At 43.4% G+C, this 16,482-nt stretch overlaps 1 protein-coding gene across 1 annotated transcript in view; it reads right to left on the bottom strand.

The window, feature by feature from the left end:
• Positions 1-15,677, bottom strand: part of LOC115577918 (NLR family CARD domain-containing protein 3-like) — an 87,766-nt gene extending 72,089 nt beyond the window's left edge. Inside the window, exons 1-7 of the mRNA XM_030410776.1 lie at positions 14,508-15,677; positions 13,624-13,807; positions 12,411-12,489; positions 12,025-12,256; positions 10,086-11,862; positions 9,814-9,987; positions 7,743-7,916 (exon numbers count right to left, since the gene is read on the bottom strand). Coding sequence (XP_030266636.1) covers positions 7,743-7,916; positions 9,814-9,987; positions 10,086-11,862; positions 12,025-12,256; positions 12,411-12,489; positions 13,624-13,781 — 2,594 coding nt within the window. The 5' untranslated portion in view covers positions 13,782-13,807; positions 14,508-15,677. The remainder of the gene's footprint in view (positions 1-7,742; positions 7,917-9,813; positions 9,988-10,085; positions 11,863-12,024; positions 12,257-12,410; positions 12,490-13,623; positions 13,808-14,507) is intronic.
• Between the last annotated feature and the right edge of the window lie 805 nt (positions 15,678-16,482).

Below are 16,482 nucleotides of genomic sequence, written 5' to 3'. Positions count from 1 at the left end.
ATCCATAGCAACAGAGAGTTACTTCTAGTTTAGGAGTTCACTGTTTTCATAACTAAAAGTCGGTCTCAGCGGCTTTGTGAATTACTTTTAAGAAACGACTCCTACATAAAAACTTTTAGTCCGATTTAGGAGTACTCCTAACCTTAAGATAAAAGTCTTTGTGAATACGGGCCCTGATCTGTATTTGCTCTTTACATCAGCAGATATGAACTAAAACAACAAGGCGTGTACTGAGTTCACTGAGCTTCATGTCAATTGTGCTACTATGCACTGATATGATATAATATTGTGTGTGTCACTTGACAAAGAAACAAGTCAACATGGTGACTACGTTGTGAGGAAGGACGCCCCATGACACCACAGCCAGCAGCTGTTCTGACTGATGGTATCCTCAGTATGCTGCTAACACACATGAGGCCACTATCAATGGTGGAGGATGAAGGAGTGCTATGTGCACTTTAGAAAACAAACTACATTTGACTTTTGCATTCTTCATGTAACAAACATTTTAGAGGTGTGAATCTTCAGCAGCCTCACGATTCCATTACGATTCAGCTGTCGACGATTCTCGATGCATCTCAGTGTTCGTCATCCTCAATGATCTATATCACTGCACACGGCTACTGTTCATCATTTACATTCCCCTTTTATTCTGAAAGTCCTTCCAATAATCACACTGCAGCAGGCTACAAAATAAAAGCTGTCTCCATCTGCAGCGTCTTTCACGTTTGTCTACAATAATGTAGTTTTCACATGGCAGCTTTAAGATCCAACATTTACTGACTCTGCTGCACACACCTCTCTCAGAGCTGGACAGCAGAGTTCACAGCAGCTCCTCAGATCTCGGCTGATTAGCTGCTGTAACAGTTATTATTGATGGCTGCAGACGTTAGCTTCAGGAGAAAATGACCAACGTGATCAGTGATTGTTGTGAGGCAGAAGTCTCGTCCAGTTGGAGCTTCACAGCAAGTTCATAACATCTGACATGTGTCTCCAGATGTCTGTTTAAAGAAACACTGTGTTTTAATCCCTCTCAGATGATCTCTGCCTCCCTCCAACATCCTCCTACATCAGTAACATCAGTCAGAAGTCCTCCAATACCACAATGTGTTTTTACTCATCAGTGTAATAAATATTTTGTGAAAAAAATCGAGCCAGAGAATCGTGATCTCAATTCTAAGCAAAAAAATCATGATTCACATTTTTTCCAGAATTGTGCAGCCCTAGAAGCGACTGTCCTTAGCTTTCCGACACAACATCAAGCAGGTGAGATGAAGGACTAACTGCTGTGATCAGCTGTTTCCTGGTTTTAAACCTCCTCCCACGTCACGCAGAGGCCGGCACATTGCCGCCTCGTTTTTAGATAGCAGGCGAGGCGGAAATATGTGTACCCTCCGAGGCGGAAAATCGGAGGACCACAACAGACCCCCAATTTGCCGCCCTCTGTCTAAAACCGCGGACCGAGCCGCCAAAAGGGCGGGCAAATTGCCGGCTTGGTGTTCTGTCTAAAAACGGCTACTGTTACCAGTCACTGTCCTTCTGACCTTGAGTACATTACTGTGAAATGCAGGCCCATCTACTTTCCACGGGAGTTTAATGTTGTCATGCTAACTGCTGTTTACATAATACCGGCAGCTAGTGCTAGCTCAGCTCTCGGACTGTTACATGACTCCATTAGCAGTCAACAAACCGCATATGCTGAGGCGGTGCACATCATTGCTGGGGACTTAAACCATAAAGAATTGAAAACTCAGCTCCCTAAATTCCATCAGCACAAGTGTGCAACTAGGTAAGAAAACTCTGGACAAGGCATACTCTAATATCAAGAGTAGCTACAGGGCGAAGCCACTACCACACCTGGGCCAGTCCGACCACCTGTCCGTGCTGTTAATCCCAGTATACACTCCCCCCCCCCTCAGGAAAAGTGCTCCCCCGACTGTTAAAATCTGGCCTGAGGACACCTCTCAACAGCTCCAGGATTGCTTTGACAGAACAAACGGGGGCATCTTTGAACCAGGACCTGGAGGACTACACTTTATCCATACTGAGCTTTATCAAGTTCTGCATGGATATTGTTACCACCAAGAAGCGCATCCGGGTCTACCGAAATCAAAAGCCCTGGATGACAGGAGAGATCAAGACCCTGCTGAAGGAGAGAAACAAGGCCTTCAGGTGTAGTGATGGGGCACAGCACAGTGCTGCCAGAGCCAGTCTGAGGAGAGGAATCAGAGAGGCCAAGACAGCATACCAGAGGAGGATAGAGGGACACCTCAGCAGCAACAACACAAGGCAGGTGTGGCAGGGGGTGCAGCACATAACCGGCTACAAATTCAACATCCTTGTGGTGGCTGATGGAGACGCTTCGCTGGCGGAGAAACTGAACATCTTCTTCGCTCGCTTTGAGGCAGAGCAACCACATGCAGTCACATCACACCCCTCAACCCGTGACAACGTCCTCGTGTTGGAGGAACATGAGGTGCGGTGCACACTAAAGCCTGGTTTATGCTTCTGCGCCGCGGCGACGGCGTAGCTACGTCGTTGACCCTACGCCGTCATTGAGCATTCGTAGTTCTGCGTCGAGGAAACGCGTTGTTCCGCCAAGCGGCTAGGGGGGTGTGGCTGTGTCTCTGTTTGGTTTCGGGGGGTTCATATCGGATTCCTTGGTTTTCTTCCAGTCAGACAGTAAACAATGGCAACTGAGATGGAGCGGGTGTTTTTGGAGATAGAGCTCGTGGATATTGAACAACAAATGCGGTGGCGGTGTTGTTATACTGTTGACCGGAAAAGCAACTGCCGGAAATCACGTTCTGAGCGGACCAATCACAGTCCTTGCCGTTCACGTCTCAACGTGTCAACGTGACGCGTAGTCAGGATTTTTTGGAGGCACACGTCAGGCTACGGCGTAGGGTCCGCGTAGGGGTCTGCGTCAACGACATAGCAACGCCGTCGCCGCGACGCAGAAGCATAAATCAGCCTTAAGGGGGGTGAATCCGAGGAAAGCTGCCGTACCAGATGGCGTACCTGGACGAGTACTGAAGAACTTTGCAGACCAGCTGGCTGTTGTCTTTACCAGGATCTTGAACCAGTCCCTGTCCCAGTACACCGTCCCACCCTGTCTAAATTCCTCTGTTATTGTTCCACTGCCAAAAAAAACAGCAGTAAGCAGCCTGAATGACTACCGTCGAGTGGCACTTACATTGATCATTATGAAGTGCTTTGAAACTCTGGTTCGGGGGCACATCATCTTAAGTCTGCCAAATGCATTGGACTCTCACCAGTTTGCGCACAGGACAAACAGATCTACAGAGGACCCTATCGCAACAGCCCTCCACACTGCTCTGAACCACCTAGAGCAGCAGGGGAGCTATGCAGTGCTACTCTTTGTTGATTTTAGTTCTGCGTTCAATACCATCCTCCCCACAGACTGGTGCCCAAACTGACGGGGCTTCCTCCATCTCGCACTGGATACTGGACTTCCTGACAAATTGCTCTCAGAGGGTGAGAGTAGGCTCCCACCTCTCAGCATCTATCAGCTTCAGCACCGGCTCCCCCCAGGGCTGGGTGCTGAGCCCCCTACTCTAATCCCTCTACACTCATGACTACACCCCTGCGCATGCCAGCAACACCACTATCAAATTTGCAGATGACACCACAGTAGTGGGACTCATGTCTGAGGGGGATGAGTCTGCCTACAGGAATGAAGTGGAGCAGCTGAGTCTGTGGTGCAGGGAAAATAACCTGGTCCTTAACACCACCAAGACGAAGGAGTTGATCGTGGACTTCCGGAGGAAGAAAACGGAAAGTATCCAACCACTGCACATCAGCGGGTACTATGTGGAAAGGGTCTCTGACTTCAGGTTCCTGGACATTCAGATTGAGGAGGACCTGTCGTGGAGTGCGAACACCTCAGTGACCATCAAAAAGTCACAGCAGAGACTTTACTTACTTACTACAAAAACTGCTTGTGTCTTTCTATCGCTGGTATGCCAGCTGCAGAGCGGCAGAGAGGAAAGCACTTCAGTGGGTCATAAACACTGCCAGGAAGATCACTCGCTGCGAGGTGCGAGGTGCCTTGAAAAAGCTCAAAACATCAAAAGGGACCCACCCGGGACATAAACTCTTTGAACTGCTGCCCTTGGGCAGGAGATACAGGACGATAAAATGCCGGACAAACAGATTCAAGAACAGTTTTTACCCAAGAGCAACAGTGGCGCTGAATACAATCAAGGCAAAAAAGAATGGGGGGGCAGCACATTAAGCGTTTAAATTTTAAAAACTAAACTAAAACTAAAACTAAAATACCTACAAAATCAACAGTACATGCTACAGTTTTCAAACTTTCACCAAACTGTAGCCCCATTACTGCTGAAACTTTAGTCCACTTAAACTCATTACAAATTATGAAGTCCATCACTCAGTTTTTTTCAAAACCTGTAAAACTTATAAAACCTATCTCCTCCCACAATTTGTGCTCAATTGTCACTAAACTTGCTAGAGAGCATCTTCAGACCGTCCTCCACAAAAGTTCTTTCTCGGATTTTTTATTTATCAAAAATTAAGCCTACAGTGCATCAAAATGTTTGACTGTAAACAGTACTGTAAACATATACTATCAAATTCTTGCTAAATACATTTTCAATCTTCCTGAAAATTATAAATATTTTGGAGTCATGGTTGATGAAGTTTGGCAAATATCAGAATTTTATCTCAAAAACTGAATTTTTGAGAACATTTTGAATTCTGCTCTCATGGGAACAACTGGAGTCAATGTAAGAGTGGCATTTTTAAACATCAGATTTTCTCTTATGAAGCAAAACACCTAGAGTTAAAAACAAATCACCAACATTTCCATGCTGTCAAGATGCAATATATGTATTACCAGATTTTTGTTCAGGTAACAGAATTTCTGACATTTTGACCATTTTTGAAATCTGCCCGGACAGTGACTCCCTGAGTCGATAAATGAAGCTACACTGCAGGCCTCACTTCCAGCCAATTAGCTCAGTGAGTTAGGAGCTGGTTCTTGCTGTCAGGGGTTGTGGGTTTGAAACCCAGCAGGGATGATGATGTTGATGACAGATCAAAATGTCAGATGTCCTAAACATGAAACACAAGACAGTTGTCCTGATGGTGGCATCACACCAAGCTTCTGAATTAAATAAAAACAAATAGCTTGGACCGGATCATGGGTGAAAGTTAACCAAATTTTGCATAAAGGTCCAGTCTCATGCCAGATAAACTTAGCTGTAAACCCAAGCCAATAGTCCTGATGGTGGCGCTATGGCAAGCATCTAAAGTTCAAAACATTGAAAATTCATAACAAATCAACCCACTAGAACACACTTTCATCAAACTGTAGCCCCAATACTAAAGAAATTTTTGTACATTTAAACCTATTAAAAATTATGAAGTCCATCAAAAATTATAAAAACCTATCTCCTCCAACAGTTTTTGCCTACAGTGCATGAAAATGTTTGACTGTGAACACTACTGTAAACATTGTAGTGGTAAATTTTAATATTCCCTTCTTACTTGAGATGCCTCCACACCCTGCTTTCCCCCAAGGTATCAGATCTCTTTGTTTGCAACCCATTTGTGTATTTTAATGTCTAGACCTTGTAATTGCATTTCAAGTTTCGGAGACACCCAACCTTTCAAGTTTCATGATATACTCAAACCCTTTTGTATTTTAAATTGTGTTCATTAGACCCCTCAATCACACTCCAGGATGTCGGTGCCGATACCTGTGAAAGGCAAGAGTGTGAAAAGACATTCTGAGTAGGGGGCCGACCCCACAGCAGACAAAGGACGCAAAACACACCCAAGGGGTGGGTTTTTCCTCAGGCATAAATGTTCAAGTTTCCTGATGTTCAGGGTCTTTCTTCATTTTGAACTGCTCGCATGTTGATTGACCTTTTCTTTGCAAAGAAAATAAAACTTTGTCTGCCGGCAAGAAGTCTCTATTTCATTCTTCACCAAGAGCAGAACATTTCCACGACAATATATACCTGCAAATTGATAAATAAATTTTAAATGTTCACAAAAAAATTGAACATTTTTTAGAGTCATGGTAGATGATGTTTGACAAAAATCGGAATTTTACCTAAAAAACTGAATTTTTGAGAACATTTTGAATTCTGCTCTCATGTGAATAATTGCAGTCAATGCAAGCGGCATTTTTAAACATCAGTTATTCACTTATGGAGCAAATCAATCATTTTTAAAAACTATTTACCAACATCTCCATGCTGCAATATGTGTATTTTCAGATTTTTGTCTTGATAACTGAATTTTTTACAGTGGTTTCAAATCTGCCTGCACAATAGTGAATCAATTTGTGAAGCCACTGTTGTATTGCCACTTGCCAATTAGCTCAGAGTGATAGATGACAGGCTTTGGTTCCAGAAGTTGTGAGTTCCACCCTGAAGTGGTCCAAGATGAACATCGTTGTCAACTGTCTTGTCTTCAAATAGCCAAAAATAGCCTGGACCCGACCCATCACTGCGCAGCAGCTATAATTTTTATTCATATTTATCCCAGTATCATTGTTCTTATGTTTTATCTATAATTTGCACTAATAATGCGTTTGCTTTGCAATTTCGTTGTACAATGTACAATAACAATAAAGATCTATTCTATTCTATTGGTAAAGCAATCTTATCCGTCCATGTTCAAAGATATGTGAAGGTAAACTGATTCACAGTTGATCTTCATTTGTAGAGCCAATCGTCTGAAAACGCTAACAGTAAGAGAAAAGCTTATCGTGGTCTTCTAAGCGGCCGCTTCCAAGAGATTGACAGGAGGGGATGTGAGTTTGTTACTGAGGAACCAATTTTGGTTATCAGTCTTTTTCTGAAGATTAGTCTTGAAAAGAGGGGTCGTCTTATATTCGTGTCAATACGGTACTTAAAAGAGCTATAAATAAATACTTCTGATGTTGTTTTTGACTTATATGTTGTCCCCTTTATAATTAATGGTAAAGCGTATCCATCCATGTTCAAAGATATTTGAAGGTAAACTGATTCACAGTTTATTTCTCTGTTGATCTTCATTTGTAGAGCCAAGATACTTTTATTTGTTGAACACTCCTGGATGTAACTTTTCCCTGTAGCCGTTACATTTGGTATTGCTATATAAGTTGACCAGAAAATAACAAGATGTGGCAATTGTCTTGCTGCCTATTAATTCTCCCATTGAACGGGTCACCTCAGTCATCATCAGAACAGTTGCCCCCTCCCGAGAAATGTGTCAGGAGCTGCCACTGTTCATTGATTTTATTTATTTGTCACAGAAATCTTTTGCATTTGAGGTTCAGTATTTTCTGATCAGACATCTGACACAGAGGGTCTATTGTCATGATTAATGTCATAACACAGCAGTGACGTGGTGGAAATTAGATTTAATGTTAATTTTTTAATAACCCTCTGCAGTTAGTGTGGAGTGTGAAGTAGTTTGGATGAGTTTGGATGAGAAAGGCACATTTTGAACAGGCACTTAACTAGTCTGAAAAAAGAGGTGTAACTTAGTATTTGTGACAAGACTCTCCTGGTCACTTATCTTCATCCCTTCTTTTCATCTTCCTCTCTTCACTCGTAACCCTTGGCTTTAAGCTATGCTGCCTTTTCTCCTGAACTGAACTGGAGGTGGAGTAAATGAAGCAGACCTCGAGACACTGAACCATCTACAATTCAGATACAGAGTCTCACACTGACTGTCTGTGGCTGCAGCAGGACTCCTCCTACCTGAGAGTTTCCAGTCTACAGCCTGGATCCGCCAGTCGAGCAGACAGTTGCTTCACTCCTGAGTCTCCTGGATGATTGTACCTCAGGTCCAGCTCTCTCAGATGGGAGGGGTTGGAGTCCAGAGCTGAGGCCAGAGAAGTACAGCCTTCCTCTGTGATCAGACAGCCTGACAGCCTGCAGACACACAAAACAACACACATCACACATCAGCTGAGGGTCCTGATAACTGCTGCTGTCAACTCCACTGTAATGTGTACGTTCTGCGCTTGAGCAAGATGCAATAAGCAGGTGGCGCATGTGTTGTGAGTTGTAAACAAGAGGCTTATGCACACAACTCTCTTTACTTTCAATCAAAACGAAACGTAACTATTTCAGATAAAAACAGCTGCATACTAAACATGCAGCGAGGCATTACCAGACGAACACAGATTAATTCGTCCTGAACAGACAATTAGACTTGTGCCAGTACTGCAAAACCTGAAATGATCAGCACTAGGGATATAACGGTTACCGGTGTCAAGGTAAACCATCGAAAATTCCCACCGGTGAAGGTTACTGTTTAAGTTTTAATAACCATGGGAACCGCTGTGGCCGATAACAGTGGAAAACTTGAGGCGCATGCGCAGCGTGCAACGTGCGCTTGTTATGTAGTGAAGAAGACTTGGAGGGAGGACATGATAGTAGCGGCCCTCACAGCATTTTTCCGCCTTCAAAGAGAACCAAATCTGAAGTCTGGGTGTATTCTGGTTATTATAAGAATCGTCGATCTAATAATTCCCCAAATATTGATGTAGAGCTGCAGTGAGGAGGATTTGAGACAAACACGTACTGGGTGGACTGAGTTAGTGAACACAAACTGACTGAGATGACTGACTTTCATCTGAGCTCTGTTCACTGGAGCAGTGTCTACCTGAGGCTCAGCAGCATCTGACCAATCAGACTGACCGAGTCCACTGACAACAGATGAGCAGGCAGACAGAGAGACAGACAGCCAATATGTGAGTAATATCAGAAATATAGCATACTTGTGGATTATTTGTAGAATAGACAGTATATAAAGAATAATATAAAATGGTGAATATAACAAGTGTCTAGATAGAGATAAGAGCCAAAATAGAGTATTCATAATTCATTTAACAACAATAATCCATTTTGATTTGATCTAAAAAAAATGATCCAACCTGTTCCTCACAAAAGTAATGTGATCTAAATTGTGAGTTTTGTGATCTGTTGGTTGCACCCTTAGTATTAAGTAACAGTAATAATTAATAATGACATTTTCTATTCATTTTTTTCACAGAGAGAGTCTGCTGGCCAATCGAGTGCTGCTGCCACTACATCTCATTCTACCACTGTAACACATTAAAGGACACGTTTCAAAAACAGGCTGCCTCATCACAAAAAGCCAATGACCTATTTTGCACAGTTTTGATACATTATTTTATAACAACTTAATGTTGATTTTGCAGCTTTTTGTTAAGGTTTGAATTTGGACAATTTTAATATATAATAAATATATCTAAATATAAATCTTGATGAAATTATTTCAATTTATCAGTGTTTTTTCAACACTTTGAAGACATTTTGAAAATACCGTGGTATACCGATACCGTGATAATCTTGGTCACTATTACCGCGGTGTGAAATTTTCATACCTTTTCATCCCTAATCAGCACTAAACACAGAGTATAACTGAAGCTGATGGAAATTCCATTAGTTTTGCAAATACCTGGTCATGAACCAACATATTGTACAGATTAAAATGATGAACTGATGATGGAGCTAGAAGAAAAGTCAGAGGATCACCAAAGTAATCACAGTTCATCCTGAGGGGAGCATGAATGTCTGAACCAAACCTCATGACAATCGGGACTAAAGTACAGGATAAACTGACGGAACCACATTTTATATAAAATGCATTCATGCTTCCATCAGGATGAAATGTAATTATTTTGGTGATCCTCTGATATATGATATATATTTTTTTACTTGTTTTCTTACCCTGTCTGGTTCAGACCTGCTCCAATTGTACTGTTACATGAAATAATGAAATAAAGTAATGAATCCAGACCTGAGAGTTTCAAGGACACAGTGTGGACTCTTCAGTTCAGCAGAAAGTCGCTTCACTCCTGAATCCTGCAGGTTGTTGATACTCAGGTCCAGCTCTCTCAGACTAGAGGACTGGGAGCTGAGAACTGAGGACAGAGCTTCACAGCTTCTCTCTGAGAGGTTACAGCCACTCAGCCTGGATAAAGAATAATGAGCAGAAAAAGAAAATAATATTTGTATTTGGGTAAGCAACAGCACATTTACTGCATTCTGAAGAAACTTCTCCACACTTACAGAGCTTTGTTGGAGGCTTTGACCACTGGCAGCAGCCTCAGAAGAGCCTCCTCTGAAGCAGAGTATTTCTTCAGGTCAAACACATCCAGATGTTTTTCTGATGACAGTAAGATGAAGACCAGAGCTGACCACTGAGCAGGAGACAGTTTATCTGTGGAGAGACTTCCTGATGTCAGGTACTGTTGGATCTCCTCCACTAGAGAACGATCGTTCAGTTCATTCAGACAGTGGAACAGATTGATGCTTCTCTCTGCAGACAGAGTCTCTTCAAACTTATTCTTGATGTAACCGACTGTTTCCTGATTGGTCTGTGAGCTACTTCCTGTCTGTGTCTGCAGACCTCGCAGGAGAGTCTGATTGGTCTGCAGTGAAAGACCCAGGAGGAAGCGGAGGAACAAGTCCAGGTGTCCATTTGGACTCTGTAAGGCCTGGTCCACAGCACTCTGGTAGAGACGTGTCTCTGCAGATTGATGGTCTGCTGTTTTTTCTTCTGCCAGCAGATTGACTCCAGAGTTGATGAATGTCAGATGGACATGAAGAGCAGCCAGAAACTCCTGAACACTCAGATGGATGAAGCAGAACACCTTGTCCTGGTACAGTCCACTCTCCTCTTTAAAGATCTGTGTGAACACTCCTGAGTACACTGACGCTGCTGTGATATCGATGCCACACTCTGTCAGGTCTGATTCATAGAAGATCAGGTTTCCTTTCTGCAGCTGATCAAAAGCCAGTTTTCCCAGAGACTCAATCATCTTCCTGCTCTCTGGAGTCCAGTGTGAATCTGTCTCAGCTCCTCCATCATACTTGACATTCTTCAGTTTGGCCTGAACCACCAGGAAGTGGATGTACATCTCAGTCAGGGTCTTGGGCAGCTCTCCTCCCTCTCTGGTCTTCAACACATTCTCCAGAACTGTAGCAGTGATCCAGCAGAAGACTGGGATGTGACACATGATGTGGAGGCTTCGTGATGTCTTGATGTGGGAGATGATTCTGCTGGCCTGCTCCTCATCTCTGAATCTCTTCCTGAAGTACTCCTCCTTCTGTGGGTCAGTGAACCCTCTGACCTCTGTCACCATGTCAACACACCCAGGAGGGATCTGATTGGCTGCTGCAGGTCGTGTGGTTATCCAGAGGCTAGCAGAGGGAAGCAAGTTTCCCCTGATGAGGTTTGTCAGCAGCACATCCACTGAGGTGGATTTTGTGGCATCAGTCAGGATTTTAGTGTTGTGGAAGTCCAGAGGAAGTCGACACTCATCCAGACCGTCAAAGATGAACACAACCTGGAACTCTTCAAACCTGCAGATTTCTTTGGTTTCAGTGAAGAAGTGATGAACAAGTTCCACCAAGCTAAACTTTTTCTCTTTCAGCACATTCAGCTCTCTAAAAGTGAATGGAAATGTGAACTGTATGTCCTGGTTGTCTTTGTCTTCAGCCCAGTCCAGAGTGAACTTCTGTGTTAAAACTGTTTTCCCGATGCCAGCCACTCCCTTCGTCATCACTGTTCTGACTGGTATGTCTCTTCCAGGTGAGGCTTTAAAGAAGTCTTCTTGTCTGACTGTTGTTTCTGGTCTGTGTGGTTTCCTGGATGCTGTTTCAATCTGTCTGACCTCATGTTCATCATTGACCTCTGCAGTCCCTCCCTCTGTGATGTAGAGCTCTGTGTAGATCTGATTCAGAAGGGTTGGGTTTCCTGCTTTAGCGATCCCCTCAAACACACACTGGAACTTCTTCTGAAGGTTAGATTTAAGTTTACGCTGACAAACTGCAGAATGACTTTCTAAATAAACACACAACAAAAAAGATCATGAAGTTATTTTTAAAGACAATAAGACAATTTCCTTCCCCTAAAGATTGTATATATAAACAAATTCATCATCATCAGACTTCAGTAAACGTCTCATTGATCCATCATGTTAAATCTTTAGTGAAATCATCTTACTGCTCTGCAGACGGTCAGCCAACTCCTCCTGCTTCATTCTCCTCAGGAAGTGAAGTGTGATCTTCAGAAATGCCTCTCTGCTGCTCCTCCTCTGCTCTTCATCCTCACCTTCCAACACCTCCTCATCCTCCCTCTGACTCTCTGGGTAGCATTCTGGGTAATCTGAACTCAGAACCTTCTGGACCTTCTTCAGCTCGTTCTTTACAAAAGTCACAATGTTCTCCTCCAGCAGCTGAAACAGAATATAATGTGAATGACAACATCTAACATCATGGAGCCAAACATCAGATCCATGTTGGACAGATTCACCACTGGTCTGTAAAGTGCAGCATGGAGATTATTGTGAACAGACTGGATGTAAAAGTAGTTGTTGTTCATGTACAGACCATAAGTATGGAGTCCAGGTGTGTCTGATGCTGCTGGACAGACGGACCTCTGGGAACCTCTGAGCTCTCCTGGTCGACTCTGTGGAGGAATCATGAAGAATCAGTCACATTGTGTCTGTCCACTCAGAGACAAACACAAGCTGAAGGTCCTTTGAGTTAAAGTGTTGATGACATCATTGAATCAGATGGTTTCCTCTGACATCACAGTGTTGGTCGTACTGCTGATCCCACTGTGAATCAACAGTCAGTCAGTTTACTGGGTTGGTTCAGCAGCTTGTCTGGTTAAGTCCCTCCAGCTCTTATTGACCCGTTTAATACTGTGGACAGCAACACACAGCTAACGCAAGCTAGCTGGATGCTAACTGTCCAGTGCAAACTGGTGAAGAGTCTCAATAAACTTATATTCATTATGTCTTTTTGTTTATATTATTTCTGCAATACATTTTAATCTGACACCAAAAAACTAAAGTACCAGTTTGTTTTTTGTACAAATTTGATTTTGATATTTAATTTGTCTGATTTGTGACCTGAAAGTCTTTATTGACTTTTTTGTGTTTTGCTTTTGTGTGATTAACGACACAACGGCCTAAATATAAAGATAATAATGAATTCATCATTTGTAAATATTAGCAATATTCATGTAAACATGACTTGTAATACTTAACGTCTGAGTTTCAAAGTGCTCCACGTAACTTTAAACGTATTTGTAAAACTTTATTATTTGTTGCATATTTAATAAATATTGTAAAACAGTAAAATGTTCTGCCTTCAGTTCATATCTTTGTCTCAAGTGTTTGAACTATATTTAAGAGATCAGAAAATAAGTTATTTGTTTTTATATATTTTATATCTAATCGGCCGATATATCAGTCATCAGAGTTTTTTACTCTTCATATGGGTTTGGGTACCGGCCCCATGAGGTCCGGATGGGTCGGGCCCTTGTAACGTCAGATATAACACACAGCCCTTCCTCTCCTCAGCAGCAGGGTCAGATTTCAGCAGGAGGTGAGTCACTGCTGTTTGTCCACAGGAGGAACACTGTCCTGTCAGAGTTGTTTAGGGATGGACATGAAGAAATGTGAACCTGTCCTTTAATACTAATCCTGCTCTGACCTCCATCATCACTCTGAGAACATGAAGACCATCAGGCAACTGGTCAGACTGGATTTAATGAGGACAGACCTCAACAGAGAGCAACAGGACAACAACTTACTGTCTGTCTGACACAAGTGCTTGTTTGAAATCAATGATCGCATCCTTTGACTGATCACTCTTGAAGGACACACAGCTGGGCTCAGGTCCAGGTCCAGGTCCAGGTCCTGTGGTTTTAGAGGGAGGGCCTCCCTCCTCTCTGTCCTCACACTGATTCATGCTGCTCAACTCACACACACTTTCATCTGGAGAGGAAACACAAATCATTCATCTGCACATCAACTGAAATCAGCCTTTCCATCATGTCTCCTGTCAGAACATCAGCTGCTCCTCCTCTGATTGGCTGCTTCATATCAGCGTCACATGAATGCTGCACTTCTACTGTCAGTCCACTAGATGGTGTCATGGAGACATGTACCAACAAGTATCTGATGATTCTGAACAAGAACCTGAACACCATCATATTATAAGTCACATCAGCTACAGTCAACAGCAGCAGGGAGAGGAGGAGGGACAGGAAGTCCCCAGACTCCCTTCAGAAATCGCTCCATTTAGTGAGTTGTTGAGTTAAGAGAACCTTTATAAACTGTGTGAAACGCTGTTGATGACACATTCTTAATGATTCGGGCCTTCTTGTAAATTCGGCCTATGTTACAGCCTCGTTTTAGGGGGTGCTGCAGCCCCCTCAGCACCTCCAGCTCCCGCATCCAGGCGAACAGCTGCTCTCCAGCCGCGTTTAGTGCGTCAGACAGCGGGAGAGCGGCGGCTCGTCTCGGCCTCCTCCACAGGCTGATTCAGGCAGGAGAAGCTGCCTTCAGTCATCAGTAAGTGGAGCTACACAGTGACAACCACTCTGTGTTCACACACTGACCAACTCACTCCACTTCTACTCTCATTACACCGAGTCATTAAAGTGTAACACATTTCAAATGTCCGTTAAATTACCTTTAAACGGAGAGAAGAAGCTGCTGCGTCAGAGGATCAGTGAAAGTGAAAGTTAACTGTAAACCGGAAACAGCAGGGGGCGGGGCTTGATGACGCAAAGACGTAAATCTAGTTATTTAAAGTGTATTGATGAGTGTTGTTCAGCACATTGATCCCAACAGTGATGAGTTCAATACAAACCTTCATGCTTCATATTAATGTGGATGGAAGTTCTGTGTTAAAGTGACAAACTGCAGCAAACAGAGCAGTTTATGATCCACACCTACTGTGTGACTCAACACACACACAATCAGTCACACACACTCAAAGTCCACATCAGGTTCAGCCCGTGGCCCGGTTCTGGAACTCCCTCTTTGTGATGTGAGCGTCCAATCAGAAGGAAGGAAAACAGACTTCTTTGTGTTTTTGTGTTGAGAAACAAATGATGAAATAAGCCGTCAGTGTTTCACTTCCTGGTTCTGGATCGTCACCAGCAGCTGTTTCTAAACCTCTATATTCCTTTTGTTCAACAGCAGCTTTGTAAACTATTTAAAGCATTTATTTGATCCATCCATCGCTCAGACTTACAGAAATATCAACTCTTTTCATTCCTACAATATATTTCATGTCTTAACTGTCATTAACTCCACTAAAGTCCAACAACGTTGAGGTTCTTGTACTGGAACATTTCCACGTTGTGCTCCTTTAAACTTGCAGTCAGTGACATTATTGAAGAAGGCAGATAAAGATAGAATGTTTTCCTTGTTGTGCAGGGTCAGGGTTGTTACGTGGGGTTCCACTGCGCCCACGCTGCAGGAAACGCCCAGCTGAAGCTGCACGACTGGGGGGTGGACTTCACCTGCTGGTGCTCCTACAAGGTGAGCTGACAGGAAGAGTCCTCCACATGTCATTCATATGAGAGTTCAGGTATACAGTGTGTATATGACTGACCATTGTCTGCTCTCACTGTCTGAACTCAGCTGCTGCAGCTCCACTCTCACTGGGTTTAATGGGGCCATCTTTGCTTCTGCTATCTACTTCTTCCATAGAAATCTGTGCTGCAGGTCCAAACTCTTCCTTCACTGATGTTCTGAAAATAACACCTTTCATACTTTTCACTGGCCGTCACATGAAGTAGTTTTATTTCACAGCTGGATGTTTGTACTGTGTTGACTTCAAGCTTCTCTTTCTTTGTTTCAGCCGCTCACAAACGACTTGTTAAAGTTTGAAACTGTGACGTAATACTCAGATTATATATCCAGACACAGGAACAGGTGACATCACCTACATGCAACAAGTCATGAGGAGTTTTAACCTGCTGACGTCCTGAACTGAATGAAAAACACACTCAACAGGTTTCACAGCAAGTTAGAAAACCTTCAAGTCAACAAACGGAGGAAGTGAAACCAGCATGTTTAATATTACAGCCAGTGAAGAGGCTCATTTAAATGTTCAATGATGGAAACATTCATACCTGCCCTACAGCTCAGAAGTACCTGATCCAGACTCCTCCTCCTCTTCCTGACTCCTCCCACACAGTCCTGTCTGATGCTTCCTGCCAGTTTCAGTGATTCTTCAGTGTACAGTGGTCCAGCCTTCAGCTCATCATCACCACTTCCTGTCTCCTGTTCCCGTACCTGCCCAGGTGATCCTGATGCTGCCTCCCTTTGCCCTCTCTGTCTCACCTCTCTTGCCACATTTGCTTGGTTTTCCCCCAGACGACACTCTTCACCTGCAGCCTCACTGATGCTCACTTCCATTTTTATCCTTCCTTTCCTTAGCGCCCTCTTTGCTAACTCACCTGCCCTCTCATTATTCCCCCTCAGCCCTCCATGCTGGTTCCACATCAATCTAAGCGGACCTCCTCTGTTCACTCTTCTTGAGAGTGACTGAAGAACTTCATATCAAACGTCCTGACGGCCGTTGGAATGACTGACTGATTTCAAGCTGCCAGAAGCGATGAAGACTGTGAGCCCATCAGTACCTTGTTGTGTCT

This window comes from Sparus aurata, unplaced genomic scaffold, assembly GCF_900880675.1.
Source record: "Sparus aurata unplaced genomic scaffold, fSpaAur1.1, whole genome shotgun sequence".
In the NCBI taxonomy this organism is placed as follows: Eukaryota; Metazoa; Chordata; class Actinopteri; order Spariformes; family Sparidae; genus Sparus; species Sparus aurata.
Note: the sequence above shows the minus strand (reverse complement) of the source record. Positions and strands in the feature narration are given on the sequence as shown.